The following is a 16,100-nucleotide window of genomic DNA, read 5'->3' as shown; positions in this document are numbered from 1 at the left end:
TATATATAATCCACCAAGACACCCGACCACGGTAGTAGCGAGGTGGGAGGGGGGTGCGACGCAACCAGTGGTAGTGTATGAGTCGCACTTAGTGGGAATTCCACGGTTTGCAGCCCGAATGGGGTTCAACGGCTTACCCACGCCGGGTAGACACACGCTCAATGTCATGCATAATTATTTATTGAATGCTAAACACTTCTGGAAAGACACGGTTGTCTAAAACAGGTTGGTGTGAGAATAGAACAGTAAGTGAATGAAAAGATGGAACTCTGGAGAGAGCAAAATACAACACAGTAGTGAACACACGGCACAACAAACGCCGTATAATTATTTATTGATGGTTGAACACCTCTGGAAAGACACAGTTGTCTAAAAAGGGAGGGTTTGAGGATACAACAGAAAGTGAATGAAAAGATGGAACTGTAGACTTTTCATTGCTCTGTGCGGTTTTGGCCGCCTTTCTATATATAATCCACCAAGACACCCGACCACGGTAGTAGCACGGTGGGAGGGGGGTGTGAACAAAGTGCAGGAGCATCTAAGAAGACGCATGTTTGTCGCGGATGCGAATTGCTGTATGTAGCTTGTAAAACAGTTTGCTATGGTGCATGCAGGTGTGCATCGTAACCGAAAACTCGGTTTTTAAAGACTGCCTACTTCATTGTGTTTTAACCTCAGTTGTAAAGGAATGTTTTAAGGACCCCATGGGATACCCCTCGGTTTTGGCTGCTTTTCTATATATTATCCACCAAGATACCTGACCACGGTAGGAGGGAGGTGTGCACAAAGGGTAGGGAGGTAATGAGTGGGAGTGTATGAGTCACATTTAGTGGGAATTCCACAGTAGGTTGTTTTAATATTTAATCCGTTTTTTTTTTTATATCAGCAGTTACAAAGCAGATATTGGTTAGTTTTAAATTTTATATCAAACTTTTGAAATTTGATATCAAGTTTTTAAAATTGGATATTGTGCTTTTGAAAGTTAATTTCAAATCAGCTTAAATGCTAATATATTATGGTAGGCCATTTTAACATTTAATCATTTTTCCTTTTTATGGCATTTGATATCAGGCTATAAAAACTGATGTAACACCTGAACATTAGAAAAATTGAAATTTGATATCACGTTTTAAAATTTTAATATCGAGGTTTTAAAATTTGATAGCACGCTTTTGAAATTTGATATCAAGGTTTTAAAATTTGATATAAACATCCTCAAATCATGCTTTTGAAATCTTAAATCAAGTTTGACAATGTTGATGTCAAATTTCAGAAGCACAACATCAAATTTCAAAAGATCGATATTAGATTTTAAAAGTTTTCGTATCAAATTTTATAAACTTAAATATCAAATATATCCAAATCACAAAATATGATGCAACTTATTCTTTCATTTAACATACTTCATATTGTGCTCATATAACTTACTTTGCGTCAGGAAGATGAGGTTTCGTCAAAGTATCTACATATATAATATTCGGAAGAACGGTAAATATCGATTACTATAAAATATTCTGCATCATAAAAATTGAAACTCGTCAAATCTCAAATGCACTACACCACACAGCCGCATCGTATACTTAAATATTTCACAGTTACGTGGTCACAAAATGACGCAGGGGAGTCTGGGACTTGCTGTTTTATTCCTCCACTTTAGCTTGCGTTCTGTCTTATAGTACGAAGGTAAAAAGACTACACTTCCCTTGACGTTTGAATGTATTGGGTCTGTGTAAGTTACTATAGAGATGGACGGTTTGCTTTCCACTTTCTAAATGTAAATGGCCTCCAGACAGTCTAGGGTGTTTGCGGCCGTAATTCCATCTGAGGATATTTATCGTGATGAGAACGAAGACAGCAACAGAAGCGGCGGCTTTATGCATGGCGTTAAGGCTAGCAGCGGGCAGCGTCCATCCGCGGAGCGGGAGATTCAGGTGACCGGCACGGCACGGCTGTCGACGCTCCCGGACCGGGCGAGACTTTACCTGCGGGTTAGCAGTCGCAAAGATTCGGCAGCTGAGGCGAAGAACAGCGTTAGCAGGAGGCTGGACTACATTCTTATGACTCTGAGACAGCACGGACTTCAGGTAACGGTGGATTGGGTTGACAGCCGACTCACGGTTTACTTTTAAATCCTCATTTTACATCATTTGATGACTCATGCAATGCTCAATGAAAGGAAAGAAAAAAACGGAGAAAAGAAGAAAACATTTGGGAGTAACGACCTGCACAGAATAGTTGGTTGGTTTTAAAAATACAGTAAATGTAGGCACTGTGATATAATGTGCAAGTGGCGAAGCTTAACAATATGTACGTCCCTTAAGTCGTCACTTGACAATAACGTGAAGTTTACATGTTTTAATAATTTGTCCAGTCGTACGCCTTTTACAACATGCTGTACGTGAATAGCATTATTTTTGTACAAGAATTGTTTAGGGCTTGATTTATGGAAATGAATTAAAGGTCACAATTGGGCACGTGCGATTAATACGTGCAGGCCTGTGATGCAAAGCATTAGAACAAGACTAAGGGAAGGTGTATGTATGGCCGGATATAGTTTAGAATCTGTCGCATCATCCTTCCATTTAAAATCTGCCCTTTCATATCTTGAAGATGAATCACAAAACTGAGTGAATTAGGAGCCATTCACATTTGAGTGGCGTAGCTGGAAATCCTTCCTCCAGTCACCTTGCAATGTACCATTGGGGGATTTCATAATGATTTCAGACACATTTGATGAACGCTCCTTTACCAAAAGTCTCATGTTTTGGACATATTTTTAAGGTTCATTTTAACCTTACTTTGGAAAGATTAAGGGGAAGCCAATTTTCCATCACCGTATGCATTATATAACTAAGATAAATCTTCAATGAAAGTTTTTTTTTCCTTAAACGTTGTTTTATAAGGCACAATCTACTTTAAACGTGCTGATAATCAACCAATATGATCATTAAATCCCTAACTAGCTTTCCCCTGCACATCACCTACCCTTAAAAGAGAGAAACATACTGCATGATTCAGTTACAATTAGTTTGCCGTTTCATGTTTAGCTTAAGAGAGGTCACATCAACTTGTACATTTTGTATTTTCCATTTTTGAACATTTTTTTATCAAGAGCAGGGTCGCAAAGAAGCTGGAGCCACACCAAGCGCAAAGCAGGAACAGCCCCTGGCAGAGTGCTAGCCAGTCACTGGGTGAACAAGCACACGCCAAAGCCTCCTGACCTGCATGTCTTTCAGAACAGTTAGCCCAATCCTAGAATAGCCCAATAATACAACACGTGTGTACCTGTTTCAAAAGGAAATGTTTATTTTGTACAATATGCAGACAAACAAAATAGCAAAAATGTTTGTCATTTTAAATTATATTAACAGTACTTATGCACTGTTTTGTAATTCAGTTTTAAATGTGTTATTGCGACATTTGTTTAACTTGTAACTTGATATTACAATTTATGATATTTGACTTAGAATATGATGTAAATATTTTGCAGTTTTTTAATCCTCCTCCCAGCCTAAATGTCAAACCTCTATATGTTTCATTTCTAAATACACCGATGCCCATTACATTGTAAATTTCTAAGGATAACAAGCGACAGCTTGGCTTAAATAATTACATTCTAATCAAGAGCATCACAGAGTTAAAGGCTTAGAAAATGTTTGTTTTTAACGGACACAATCGTTTACAGTTTGTAGGTTAAATTAAGTGCTGTCTGGAATCCCTGCAGATTTTATTTTTTTCTCCAGCCGTCTGGAGTTTTTTTTTTTTTGTTTTTTCTGTCCCCCCTGGCCATTGGACCTTACTCTTATTCTATGTTAATTAATGTTGACTTATTTTTATTTTCTTATTGTGTCTTTTATTTTTCTGTTCTTTATTATGTAAAGCACTTTGAGCTACTGTTTGTATGAAAATGTGCTATATAAATAAATGTTGCTGTTGTTGTTTTTCACAACAAATCTGTCTCTACTTGTCAGAGATGCAGTAAGAGCCATGGCCTATAGTGTTTGTATTCTGAAGTTAACATCAGGCAGTAAAGTCCACTTGCTTCACAACAAAATTAAGATGAAACTGTGCCTTTTGTTTATTTTAGGAGGAAAATGTTAAGGTAATAAAAGATATCCGAAGATTTGAAACGGCATACTGCATGGATGCAGAGGTAAGTCTAGCAGATGTAATGTGTGGGTGCTTTTTGACACAGTTGGTCTGTTAAAGTGATTTATTAATAAATGTGCAGAGAAACCACATACTGTATATCCATGTATATCCATGGTCTGTTGAGAGAATTTGAGAAATATATCAAAATCTGTGTTTCACATAACAATTCATACAATAGTTTAGCAACAAATGTAAGTAACAGAACAGCCATTTAAGTTTATGCCTTCTAGATCAGGGGTGTCAATCTTGAGGCCTACAGGCTGTATCCGGCCCTCAGACCTTTTAAATGCGGCCTGCGATATAACATATACATTGCGAGACTTGCCCGGACACCACCAGTCGGAAACCACATCTTTATAAATTCCACAAGTTTATTAAACATAATGAACACAGTCCCAAAAACACCACACAACACACAAAGCAATAATCACCACAATTCGACTTCTCTGTCTCTGTCCTTGGCCGCCAATCTCCTCCTGGGAGCTTCTTTTTTTTTATTTATTAATTTTATTACAATCAATACATAGCAATCAAGTTTTACAAAAAAAAAAAAGAATTATGCTAAGAACAGATCGATCCCCACCCTTGAGAGAGAGAGCAAGCCAAACGGTGTAAAATTTAAGGCTTTTAAAAATACCTAAATCAACAAATTCTCTGTGCTTTATAAAATCATTTCAAAATATTACTGATTAGATCCTGCCATGTTTTGAAAAAGTCTGCACAGATCCTCTAACTGAGTATTTGATTTTTTCCAATTTTAAATAATATAACACATCAGTTTCCCACTGACTTAAAAGAGGAGAGTTTGGGTTCTTCCAGTTTATCAGAATAAGTCTGCGTACAACAGTGTAGTGAATGCAATCACAGTTTGTTTGTCTTTCTCCACTTTAAGACCCTCTGGAAGAACCCCAAACACAGCTGTTAATGGGTTAGGAGGGATTGTGAGTCCAAGACTGTCTGAGAGGTAATTAAAAATTTTTGTCCAGAATAATGTTAATTTGGAGCAGGCCCAGAACATGTGACCTAGTGAGGCTGGGGCTTGGCTGCAACGCTCGCAGGTTGGATCATGCCCTGGAAACATTTTGAGAGTTTTAGTCGAGACAGATGTGCTCGATATATAATTTTGAGTTGTATAATTGTATGCTTTGCACATATGGAGCTTGAGTGAATTCTCTGCATTGCTACTTTCCACTCCTTTTCTGATATATTAATTGAGAGGTCATTTTCCCAGTGTCCTCTTGGATCTTTGAAAGGAAGGGATTGTAAAAGGATTTTATATATTGTAGAGATGGAGTCTAACTCCTTGAAATTGAGCAATAATTTTTCCAGCGTGGATGAGGGTGCAAGATGAGGAAAATCTGGAAGGTTCTGTTTAACAAAGTTCCTGATTTGAAGATAGTGAAAGAAATTTGTAGCTGGAATGTTAAATTTGGAACGTAATTGTTCATAGGATGCAAAGACGTTGTCTATATAAAGATCTCTAAGCAAGTTAATTCCAAATTTTTTCCAGATATTAAAACTGCATATGTTTGTGAGGGTTGAAAGAGGTGGTTCTTTGCAGGTGCCACAGAAAGAAGCTTCTCCGCCTTAAAATGCTTTCTACATTGGTTCCAGATTCTAAGTGAGTGGAGCACAATTGTTATTAGTGTATTGCCGATAACGTGTGTTTATTGGAGCACAAAGCAAGGAATACAAAGAAGTACTGCAGGATTTTACTTCTATTGCGGTCCATGCCTGTGTATGTTCTTCTATTTGTGTCCAGGTTCTTATCGACTGTATATTTGCCCAGTAATAAAACTGGAAGTTAGGTAGAGCCATGCCGCTTCTGCCTTTTGTCTTTGTAGGGTCGCTCTTTTGATGCGTGGATGTTTAGAATTCCAAATAAATGAGGTTATTGTTGAATCTAATTGCTTAAAGAACGATTTATTAATGTATATTGGTATGTTTTGAAATAAAAAGGAGCTTAGGAAGAATATTCATCTTAACAGTGTTAATTCTTCCAGCTAGTGTGAGATGAAGGGTTGACCATCTATGCAAGTCTTGTTTAATTTTTTCCATACAGACGATAAAATTTTGTTGATAAAGAGCTTTATGTTTACTTGTGATGTTTACCCCGAGGTATTTAAACTGTTCTGCAATGATAAAAGGAAGGGTGTCTAATCTAATATTATATGCTTTGGAATTCACCGGAAAGAGTACACTTTTATTCAGATTAATTCTGAGACCAGAGAGCTTTTGAAATTCTGTGAGTGCTGCTAAGACTGCAGGCACAGAATTTTCTGGGTCCGATATATACAGTACCATGTCATCTGCATATAATGAGATTTTCTGTTCCAGTCCTTCTCTGCTAATCCCCTTTATCTGATCAGTATTTCGACAATGTATTGCCAGTGGTTCAATGGCAATTGCAAACAGCAGTGGTGACAAAGGGCATCCTTGTCTTGTGCCACGCTCTAGTTTAAAGTAGTCTGAGCAAATGTTATTGATGCAAACTGAAGCTTCTGGGTTAGTATACAGTAATTTAATCCATGCACAAATGTTCGGGCCAAACCCAAACTTCTCCAAAATAGTAAAAGGTATTTCCATTCAATCATGTCAATGCTTTTTCTGCATCCAATGATAATAATATTTCTGGGGTGTTTGATTTAGTTGGTGAGTATATTACATTAAACAGGCGTCAAGATTTGAAGATAAGTGTCGGCCCCTAATAAATCCAGTTTGGTCTTGTGATATTATTGAGGGGAGCACTTTCTCCATCCTTCTAGCTATGATTTTAGAGAGTATTTTAACGTCGTTATTCAGAAGTGAAATTGGTCTGTATGATGCACATTGTAATAAGTCCTTATTTTGTTTTGGAAAGACAGTGATTAGTGCTTGGCTTAAAGGTTTGTGGAAGAGATTGGTTATCTCTGGCTTCTGTAAATGTTGCTAATAGGAGGGAGCTAGCTGAGCGGAGAATTTCTTGTAAAACTCTGCAGGGTAGCCATCAGGGCCTGCTGCTTTTCCACCTTGGAGTGACTTTATAGCATCCAGTAATTCTGATAATGACAGAGGTTTATCGAGCTCCTCCACACTAATAGCGCCAATTTGTGGTATCTGTAATTTATCCAGAAATGCATTAGATTGTATATTGTCTTCTTTAAACTCAGTAGTATATAGGGATTTATAGTAGTCTCTAAAAGTGTACATTATATTTTTGTGTTCATGATTTTATCTCCATTCGTGTTAGTAATTACCGAGATTGCGCTATGCACTTCTTGCTTGTGAATTTGTTGCGCTAAAAGCTTATTAGCTTTCTCCATGTTCATAATAATGATGTCTGGATTTGTAAATTAGTTGTTCGGTTTCTTTAGTTGTCAAGAGGTTTAATTCTGAATGTAGAGCCTGCCTCCTCTTATGTAGAGTCTCGCTTGGTAGTCTGGCATGTTCTTCATCTATTTTAGTAATTTCGCTTTTATCTCTGCTACTTTCTTCGCTCGGATTTATTTCTGTGGGAAAGATATGAGATAATCTGTCCTCTTAAGAAGGCCTTAAGAGTTTCCCAGAGTATTCCTGCAGAGATCTCAGGGAATGTATTTGTCTCTAGAAAGAATTCAATTTGTTTGGATATAAATTCAGTACAATTCTCGTCAGCTAATAGAAGCGGATTGAGACGCCATCTGCGGGTGAGTGTATGGGGCTTAGTAATTTCAGCTCCAAGATCATCGGAGCATGGTCTGAAATAACAATAGCATCGTATTTACAAGATTTAATCTTAGGCAAGAAGTTATTATCTATAAAGAAGTAATCAATCCTTGAGTAGCAATGATGTACTGGTGAGTAGAAAGAATATGTTCTTGAATTTGGGTTTAAAACCTCCAGGGATCTGATAAGTTGTGATCAGTTATAAACTTTGTAATTATCTTTGCGGTGTTAGTTGCCGCTCCCCTGTGGAGGAAGTCTTATCTAAAAGTGGATTTAGAACACAATTAAAGTCCCCAGCCATTATAAGTTTATGAGTGTTCAGATTGGGAATGGATGCAAATAAATTTTGTATAAATTCCTTATCATCAACATTAGGTGCATAAACATTTATCAAAATCATTTTACAGTTAGATAAGTCTCCCATGACCATCACATATCTCCCTTCAGGATCCAATACTACATCTGATGCTACAAATGGTACTGTTCTATGTATGAGAATTCCCACCCCTCTAGTTTTCTTTGTAAAACTAGAATGGAACATTTGGCCAGTCCAGTCTTTTGCAGCCGGAACTGATCCTTACTTAGTAAGTGGGTTTCCTGTAAAAATACTATTTTAGCATTTAGACCTGTTAGGTGAGAAAGTACTTTCTTTCTCTTTAATTCGTGATTCAGGCCTTTAACATTCCAGCTTACGGTTAACTGTCCCATCATGGAGACACTGATTCTGAGTTTTTGGTGTCATATTATAGTCTTAACTGGAAGTGAAATAGTTTAGGTCTTAATTTCCTATTCCCCAAGAGTTGTTGCCATGCAGCTTATTATTACGCTGATAGTTATAATTATAAAGATTGAGATGATAGATTAGATATAGATCAAGCCTGCTCTCTTCTCTTCCCCTTAACCCCCACCCTCCCTTTTGCCTCCCCAGGTGAGGCTAAAACCCACTTCATGCAGTCCCAGTCCTCTGACATACCCAGAGACAGAGCACGCCCAAAGCACATCAAGCCCCCATGCAGTGGCGCTTTAAGGTTAAAAGATAGAGATATCTGTTACCAATATAGTCTTTAAAAGAGGAAAAAAAAAAAAAAAAAAAAGAAAAGAATTTTGCACTTAATATATATATATATATATATATATATATATATATATATATATATATATATATATATATACATACATACATACATATAATCTTCATCAATTTTAGTGCATTAAGATGATATCCCCAGATAATAAACCCAGGTGATGGTGTTAAAGATGTGTCCAAAACAAGCATAACAAGTCTTAATGCAGTAATAGCAATAACAGCAAACCAAGGGTATGATATTGAACAGTCTCATTTAGGGTACACATGAAATAATTAGAAAAGAAAAAAAGAGGAGGAAAACGTAATTAAGCACAATAAAACACAAACATTTAGCCCTAGTAATACTAAGTAATGATAAGTAATAAGTAAGTAATAATAATATAAGAATATGAGAATATATGCTGATAAAAACCCGTATTTTAGAAACAAATAGATCAGACAGTAGATTATTAATCCTAGCTTTATCATTTACCGCCATGACTCACAATTATGTATCAGAATAGTCCCGGATCAGCTTTCTTAACTCATTTTCTGCCTCCTCCTTGCTAGCTTAAAACATAGAAATGCCCTGCCTATTCCACTTTCAGTTTTGCCGAATACAGGAGCCCGTATTTGACATCTGGCTTGCCGAGCCGCTGTTTAATATTATAGAAGGCGGCGTTTGATAGCTGTTGCTGGAGAGAAGTCAGGGAAGACGCGAATTTGGCAATCTTCATATATAATATCTTCGCTCAAAACGGACTATAAAAGATCTTGGTCGGGTCTGACGGTGTTTGATCAGCGTGACGCGTAAGCCGCTGCTATCTCAGATTCTGCTTTAAAGTCGCCCCGATTATTTTAGAAAAAGTTCAGTTGCGAATTTCACGGGTTTAAACTTTTCGATTCTCCGGCAAGCCTTCAATTCTGACATTATACCTTCTATTCCCATCTTCTAAAGCAGCCAGTCTGTCTCCAAGTTTTTCTCCGAGTTTTTACATTCAACTGACATTTACTGCTCTTTCCTCGGCACTGGCAGCTAGATGTTCGGCTATTTCGATCCGATTCGTGAATGTCTCACTAAGATGCTCCAATCGATCAGCAAGCGTGCTCAGTTTAGCCGAGTTTTTCTCAATGCGCTCTTCAATTTTACCCAGCACCTGTCGAAGTTCAAGCTGTACCTCTTGACGAAGCCTTTCATTTGCCTGTTGGATTTCCTGTCGCAGACATTCATTGGCCTGTTTCATCTCCTGTTTCAGTCTCTCATGTGCCTTTGCCGTTGCTTTCTCATTAGCCTTCTCGCTTTTCTTTATATCTTGCCTGAGGTCAGCGAGCAACACTTTCAGTTCAGATAGCTCAAATGTGCCTTCTTGTACCGTAGATGAAGCAGCAGACTCTGCTGAAGCGGTGTCCCGCTGCTCCAGTCCCGCGTGATTGCGTAACTGAAGCCGCGGACCTCCCGCCTTTTCCAGTTTCAGGTAATCCTCTCCAATCGGCGAGCTATCCACATCTGCACTCACGATCGCACCTTCGCTCCCCTTTTCGCTCTCAGCAGGCGGCGATGTAGCGGACCGTGGTCCCGAGGAGTCTGTACTTTCGCCCATCTGATCCAGGTCTGTCTCTGAGAGGCCGTATCTCGAACTAGGGCTTGCTGATCGCAGCTTGGATGTAGCTTTAGTCTTCGATTCTTTCGGACCCCCCTTCTTGTTGGCCATGTTTATATGTGTTTACATATACTGTAGCGGTCCCTCTCGGGTTGAATAAATACAGGATATCTCAGAATAATAAGCAAATAATATGAAAAATAGCACCACTGCTAGCGGAGCTCCACTTCAGACGCCCATCTCTCGTGATCGGACGAGACCGATGTTTATTTCTTATATAGATTCTGTCTGTAATTGATGTGTACATTTGGCATTAAAAAGAGTCTCCGGTGGTCATAGTGCTTAGCACAGCACAACTCAGTACACTGCAGCCCCTAACCAGTAGTTAGACTGAAAACAGGTTACTTGTAATGACCCAACGAGAGAAAATGAAAAGAAAGTGACTCACTAAACTGCCATAAAGAATTTTAGAGGTTTAACAAGGTGCTAAAGGTGTGACAGTCCCATGAAAGAAATGCTATATCTCAACTTCATACATGCTGCTACACTCACTTTTTAAAGCTGCAAAGAAGTCAACATTGGGGACCAGTCCTGCAGCTTCCCTCCTAGATGATTCTTTTGTGTTTTCCTCTGACTTGATTGTTGTACCTGAATAGAAAATGCATTGGCATTCCCACTCAGGTTAAATGTAATTACAATCTATTTCTGACCAACTCTGAATGTGGTCTGTGGGCTCCATCACTACTGCATTTACACACTTTTGTTGTTTTTTTTTTTTGTTTTTTTTTTTTAAAGAAAACATGGTTAGATACTATTGATTGAATGCACAGAATAATGCAAACAATGCTTTAATAACAAATTCTCACCCTTTCCTGGACTGCAGCTCTCTCTTGACTTTATGTCAAGAACAGGGCACACTCTTTACGTGTGGTCTTACAAATCTCAGGGTGAGGCTTTACAGATATGTGGTTTATCTGAACAGCCTTCTTTCTTTATTTTCTCCAGGCACAAGTTTGTACTTTCATTTTTGTTTTAGTAGTGCATCCTGTTTAGCAAGAGTGTCCTTTATTTTCTCTTCCATCCTTATTTCATTATTGGTTTAATGCAGGTTTTGGATACATACATAAGATTTGTTCTTTCTTTAATTTATAAGTACAGTAAAAAATGCTAGTGCTGGTGTCATTCTTTTCAGTCAATGCTTCTTTTGGTCCAATGGCCACTAATATCTTTCCTAACCTGCTGCAATGTCCAACACAACAAAAGTGGAAAAAGAGAGAACAGTTTCAAGACAGACTTGAGACCGTTTATACAATTATGATTAACAGAATGGTACCTCTGAACCTTGTTTGCAAAGAAAAGGTGACGGGTATTATTTGTTGATATATTCCAACCCGCATCAGGTATATAAAGTGTTAATCTGGCACTTAATAAAACTGAGCTTGACACCTCTGTTTTGGATGCAGATGTTTTAGGACAAATGTAAAAAAAAAAGTAAAATTTGAATATATGTAATTTTAGTATCCGCCTCAAACCCAGCTACAACCAGCAGGAAGTTTTTACAGATCACAAAGACAAAACTGCAAGGTGGAAGACACTAAGGTTTCCATGCTAATTGTCGCAACTAAAGCTTACAGTTACTTCATTTATTTATCACAGTTGCAAATTTTAAATTATTAAAAAGTCATATTACTTCCTCAAAACAAGTAAAAGTTAACATCAGAATTTTGATCCAGGCCATAGAGGGTGTAAATAAGATATTTTGGAGTTCATTTATAACGATTAACTGTCTTTTATGTGCTAAGTATTTTCCTTGAAATGGCCTGGAAAAAGCAGTATTGATACAATATACAGGCTAACAAGCTTAATAGGTCTTTAATCATTATGACTTCAATACACTATTTTAAAAAAAGCTCTTGAGTGTATTTTATGCCATTTGGCTCAGTGGCACTGCAGAATTATCACCATCTACAAGTCAGGCTGGATCTGCACCTCTGTGATAGTATTAAAAACATTACTGACCACCTTCTCAAACTTACTCGGTTTTTAATGTAGATAACGTACTGGATTAGTACATGGATAATGTCTTTGCATCCTACAAATAATTACACTCCAAAGTTAGCTTCCCATCAACACAATTCTTCCACTATCTCCAAATTAGAAACTTTGCTAAATAAAATCTGCCCAATTTTCCTTGCCTCCCACCTATTTCTATTCCAGAAGAAATACTGATCAGTCTTGAGGACTCAGATAGCATCTCTATAATATATAAAACATTTTAAAGTCCCTTCCTTTCAAAAATATTACTGAAACAGGTAAGTTTTTTAATGTAAACTAAACCAATTAGGCAACTCCGTAATATAGCAAGATAAGGTCATTACTGTACACAAATATACAGCATAATTTATACTTTGAAAATGGAAATAAATAGGAACAACTGAGTTGTACTCAAATTACCAAGTAAGCTCAGAATTAAGTGTACAGTACTACTCAAGGAGTAAAGACAATGGAAATGCACTGGCAAGTATTTCTTATGCTGTTGAATATTTGCTTATACTAACTACAACCTGTCATTTTTAGGTCTGTGCTATATTTGCAGATTTAGAAAAGATGCAGAATGTTGCAAATTTATTTGTGGAGAAGCTCGACAGCTCAGTTGTAGTTGGCAGTCCTGAATTCTACCATACAACTGAGAATCTTGAAAAAGTGAGGTAAGAATGCATTCATTGAACAGGAGTCATTTAAAGAAAAGTCACTCTACAGACTTACAATGCATTCATTTTATAAATAATTCTGATTCAGTACCCCAAGGTTTCAAGTTCAAATATTGAATACTAGCCAACCCGCTACGCCGCATAATCAGGCCGTTTTTTAAATGATTTTTAAGCACAGAGGAAAAAATAAACATTTGAAAAATCCGTAATTTAATAAACCACCAAGAAAAGTAATATTGCAACAATGCACGCTACGAACCAACATACAATTGTCCATGACTGAAAACCGGAGGAGCGTTCAGTACGCACTGCCCGCTTATGTGCCCGCCCCAACTCCCTACCTGAGTCGCTTTAGTCTGTGTACAGTCCACACGCACCTGTGAGTCACGTTGACTGTTAATCTTCCAAACACTCCCTCAGTCAGTTTCCACGTTGATTTTTCATTGTTCTTTGCGGTTCCGGCTGTTTTTTTTTTTTTTATATATAATCCACTAAGTCACCCGACCATGGGGGGCTTTACAAAGGGCAGGGACGTAATCAGTGCGAGCGTATGACCCGCATGTACTGGGAATTTGTCGTTGGTGGGGAACACGGAACATGGAAGCCACAGTCTCCATCACGAATGGGGTTCAACGGCTTACCCATGCTGGGTAGACACACGTTAATCCATTCAGTGTAGCGCGTGTGCAGTACCGGACATACAAGTGCATCACAGGCCTGTTAATGCTTAATCTCACGTGGCTGAAAGCCACTTGTCCCTCTAAGAATTTGGATGCCGACCGCTGTTGGGTCGTGTAACTATTTAGCAGGCGGGAGTCTCATTCGTTTTCGGAAATAACCAGCCAAATCGCTCCACCAACTAAGAACTGCCATGCACCACCACCCACAGAATCGAGAAAGAGCTATCAATCTGTCAATTCTGTCCGTGTCCGGGCTGGGTGAGGTTTCAGCTTTGTAATCATACTCTCCCCTGAATCCAAAGACTTTGGTTACCCAGTTGGCTGCCCGGCGGGTCATGGGAATGACGCCGCCGGATCGCCTGTTGCGGGGCCGGCATTGGTGAAGCAGGTGAGATGGTAATGAAACAGAGGCACAGGGCTTATTGGTTTTTAAAGACTGCTTCCTTCATTGGGTTTTAACCAATGCACGGAACGAACCAACACACAATCGTCTGTGCGGCGCTCAGGGTGGAACGGGAGAAGGACATCCACTCCGCTCCCTCCGTCATGCTAGTCTGCTGGTTTCTCGTTCAGTATACACTGCCTGCTCATGTGCCCACCTCCAACTCGTCACTCGAGTCGTCGTCTTTGTACAGTCCAGATGCACCGGTGACCTACGTACACTTTTCATTGCTCTGTGCGGTTTTGGCTGCCTTTCTATATATAATCCACCAAGACACCCGACCACGGTGGGAGGGGGGTGTGTACAAAGTGCAGGAGTATCTAACAAGACGCATGTTTGTCGCGGATGCAAATTGCTGTATGTAGCGTGTAAAACAGTTTGCTATATTGCACGCGGTCGTGCGTCGTAACCGAAAACTCATTTTTTAAAGACTGCTCACTTCATTGTGTTTTAACCTCAGTTGTAAAGGATCCCATGGGATACCCCTCGCAAACAGTTTTACACGCCGCATATGACGATTCACCTCCGTGAGAAACATGCCTCTATTAACAGTCAACGTGGGTCAGAGCTGCATGTGACCTCTATGACAGACGAATATAAATGACGCCGGTTTTTCTGTGTCGTCACGTCCGAGTTGGTGGGCGTGGCTCTGTGAGTTCTCGTCGTATCCAATGGTCTTGGACTTGGTGGGCGTGGCTCCTTCCTGCGTGCTCCATAGGTGTCTCACTTGTCGCGGCTTAGTGAATCCACGCCCCTTCCGGCGTGCTTTCCATGGTTGTCTTGCCTTAGTGAATTATATATATATATATATATATATATATATATATATATATATATATATATATATATATATATATATATAGAAAAACTGAAGGGCACCTACAATTAGTAATGATGCATGAAACGTCTGCATGATATTCATACATTTAGTGTTCTTCCGTGCAGGACATTAGTAGTATTCTTACCTTGAAGGTGATAAAATTAAATATTTTAAAGTTATCAGTAAGGCCTCACATACTTCTGAGCTGAAGGGTGCTTAAAGAAATCAAGTACAGTTAGACACAGTAAAGTGATAATCCTTCGACTGTAGGGTAAGGAAACCTGGATAGGAGAACTTGATCACAGGTTCAAAAAAAAGAAGACTGAAAACAGAATGTGACTGTACCATTGTAAGGTCAAAACAGCACAAGGTTATATATAAGAAATATCAGCCATGCTTTGCAGTGAAAAACTAGACTAAAACAATAGAATGTTAACTGATGCCATAATCACTGCAGTTCTCCACTGATATGTCCAGGCTTGGCAATATCTTTTAAAACTGTCTCTCTGTCTCTAATATTGACCTTTTTTTTCCTTTTCTTTCAAAAAGACGCCAGGCATTCCTTGCTGCTGTGGGGAGCGCAAAGCATAAAGCAAAGGAGGTCTGCCGTCTTGTGAATCAGTCACTGGGAAGACCTGTAATCATAAAAGAAGAAGAAACAAAAGAGTGGGAAGGTCCATCTGAAGAGGGTACCGAGGAGATGAGGCCATCCATTCAGCCAACTGGGCAACAGCGATTGCAAAATGCTAGTGTAATTGTCACCTCAAAAGTGTTTGTATCCTTTGAGATAAAGCCAAAAGAAAAGGGCAAAAAACACACATTGTAAGTTTTATTTTAAGGCAGATTTAATATTTTCAAAATGTGCGAAAGAACTGTAAAGAAGGCCACATAGTAAATATACAAATATATTTTTTTCTTTACAAAAATACTGAGATGCAACAATC

At 38.6% G+C, this 16,100-nt stretch overlaps 1 protein-coding gene across 1 annotated transcript; it reads left to right on the top strand.

Moving 5' to 3' along the window:
- Positions 1 to 1,692: 1,692 nt before the first annotated feature.
- irak1bp1 (interleukin-1 receptor-associated kinase 1 binding protein 1) lies at positions 1,693 to 16,095 on the top strand. Its single transcript, XM_039747773.1, has 4 exons — positions 1,693 to 2,084; positions 4,088 to 4,153; positions 13,081 to 13,211; positions 15,706 to 16,095. The coding sequence occupies exons 1-4, from the start codon at positions 1,779 to 1,781 to the stop codon at positions 15,980 to 15,982; spliced, it is 780 nt and encodes a 259-aa protein (XP_039603707.1). The 5' UTR covers positions 1,693 to 1,778; the 3' UTR covers positions 15,983 to 16,095.
- The last annotated feature ends 5 nt before the right edge of the window (positions 16,096 to 16,100 follow it).

The sequence above is a fragment of the Polypterus senegalus genome, chromosome 3, assembly GCF_016835505.1.
Source record: "Polypterus senegalus isolate Bchr_013 chromosome 3, ASM1683550v1, whole genome shotgun sequence".
In the NCBI taxonomy this organism is placed as follows: Eukaryota; Metazoa; Chordata; class Cladistia; order Polypteriformes; family Polypteridae; genus Polypterus; species Polypterus senegalus.
This window is presented reverse-complemented; position numbering and strand designations above follow the sequence as displayed.

Excerpts from the sequence above, each read along its gene's own strand:
- irak1bp1 (XM_039747773.1), top strand. The coding sequence starts at position 1,779 with ATGGCCTCCAGACAGTCTAGGGTGTTTGCGGCCGTAATTCCATCTGAG. Across the intron at positions 2,085-4,087 it reads TGAGACAGCACGGACTTCAG|GAGGAAAATGTTAAGGTAAT; the intron begins GTAACGGTGGAT and ends TGTTTATTTTAG. Across the intron at positions 13,212-15,705 it reads GAGAATCTTGAAAAAGTGAG|ACGCCAGGCATTCCTTGCTG; the intron begins GTAAGAATGCAT and ends TCTTTCAAAAAG.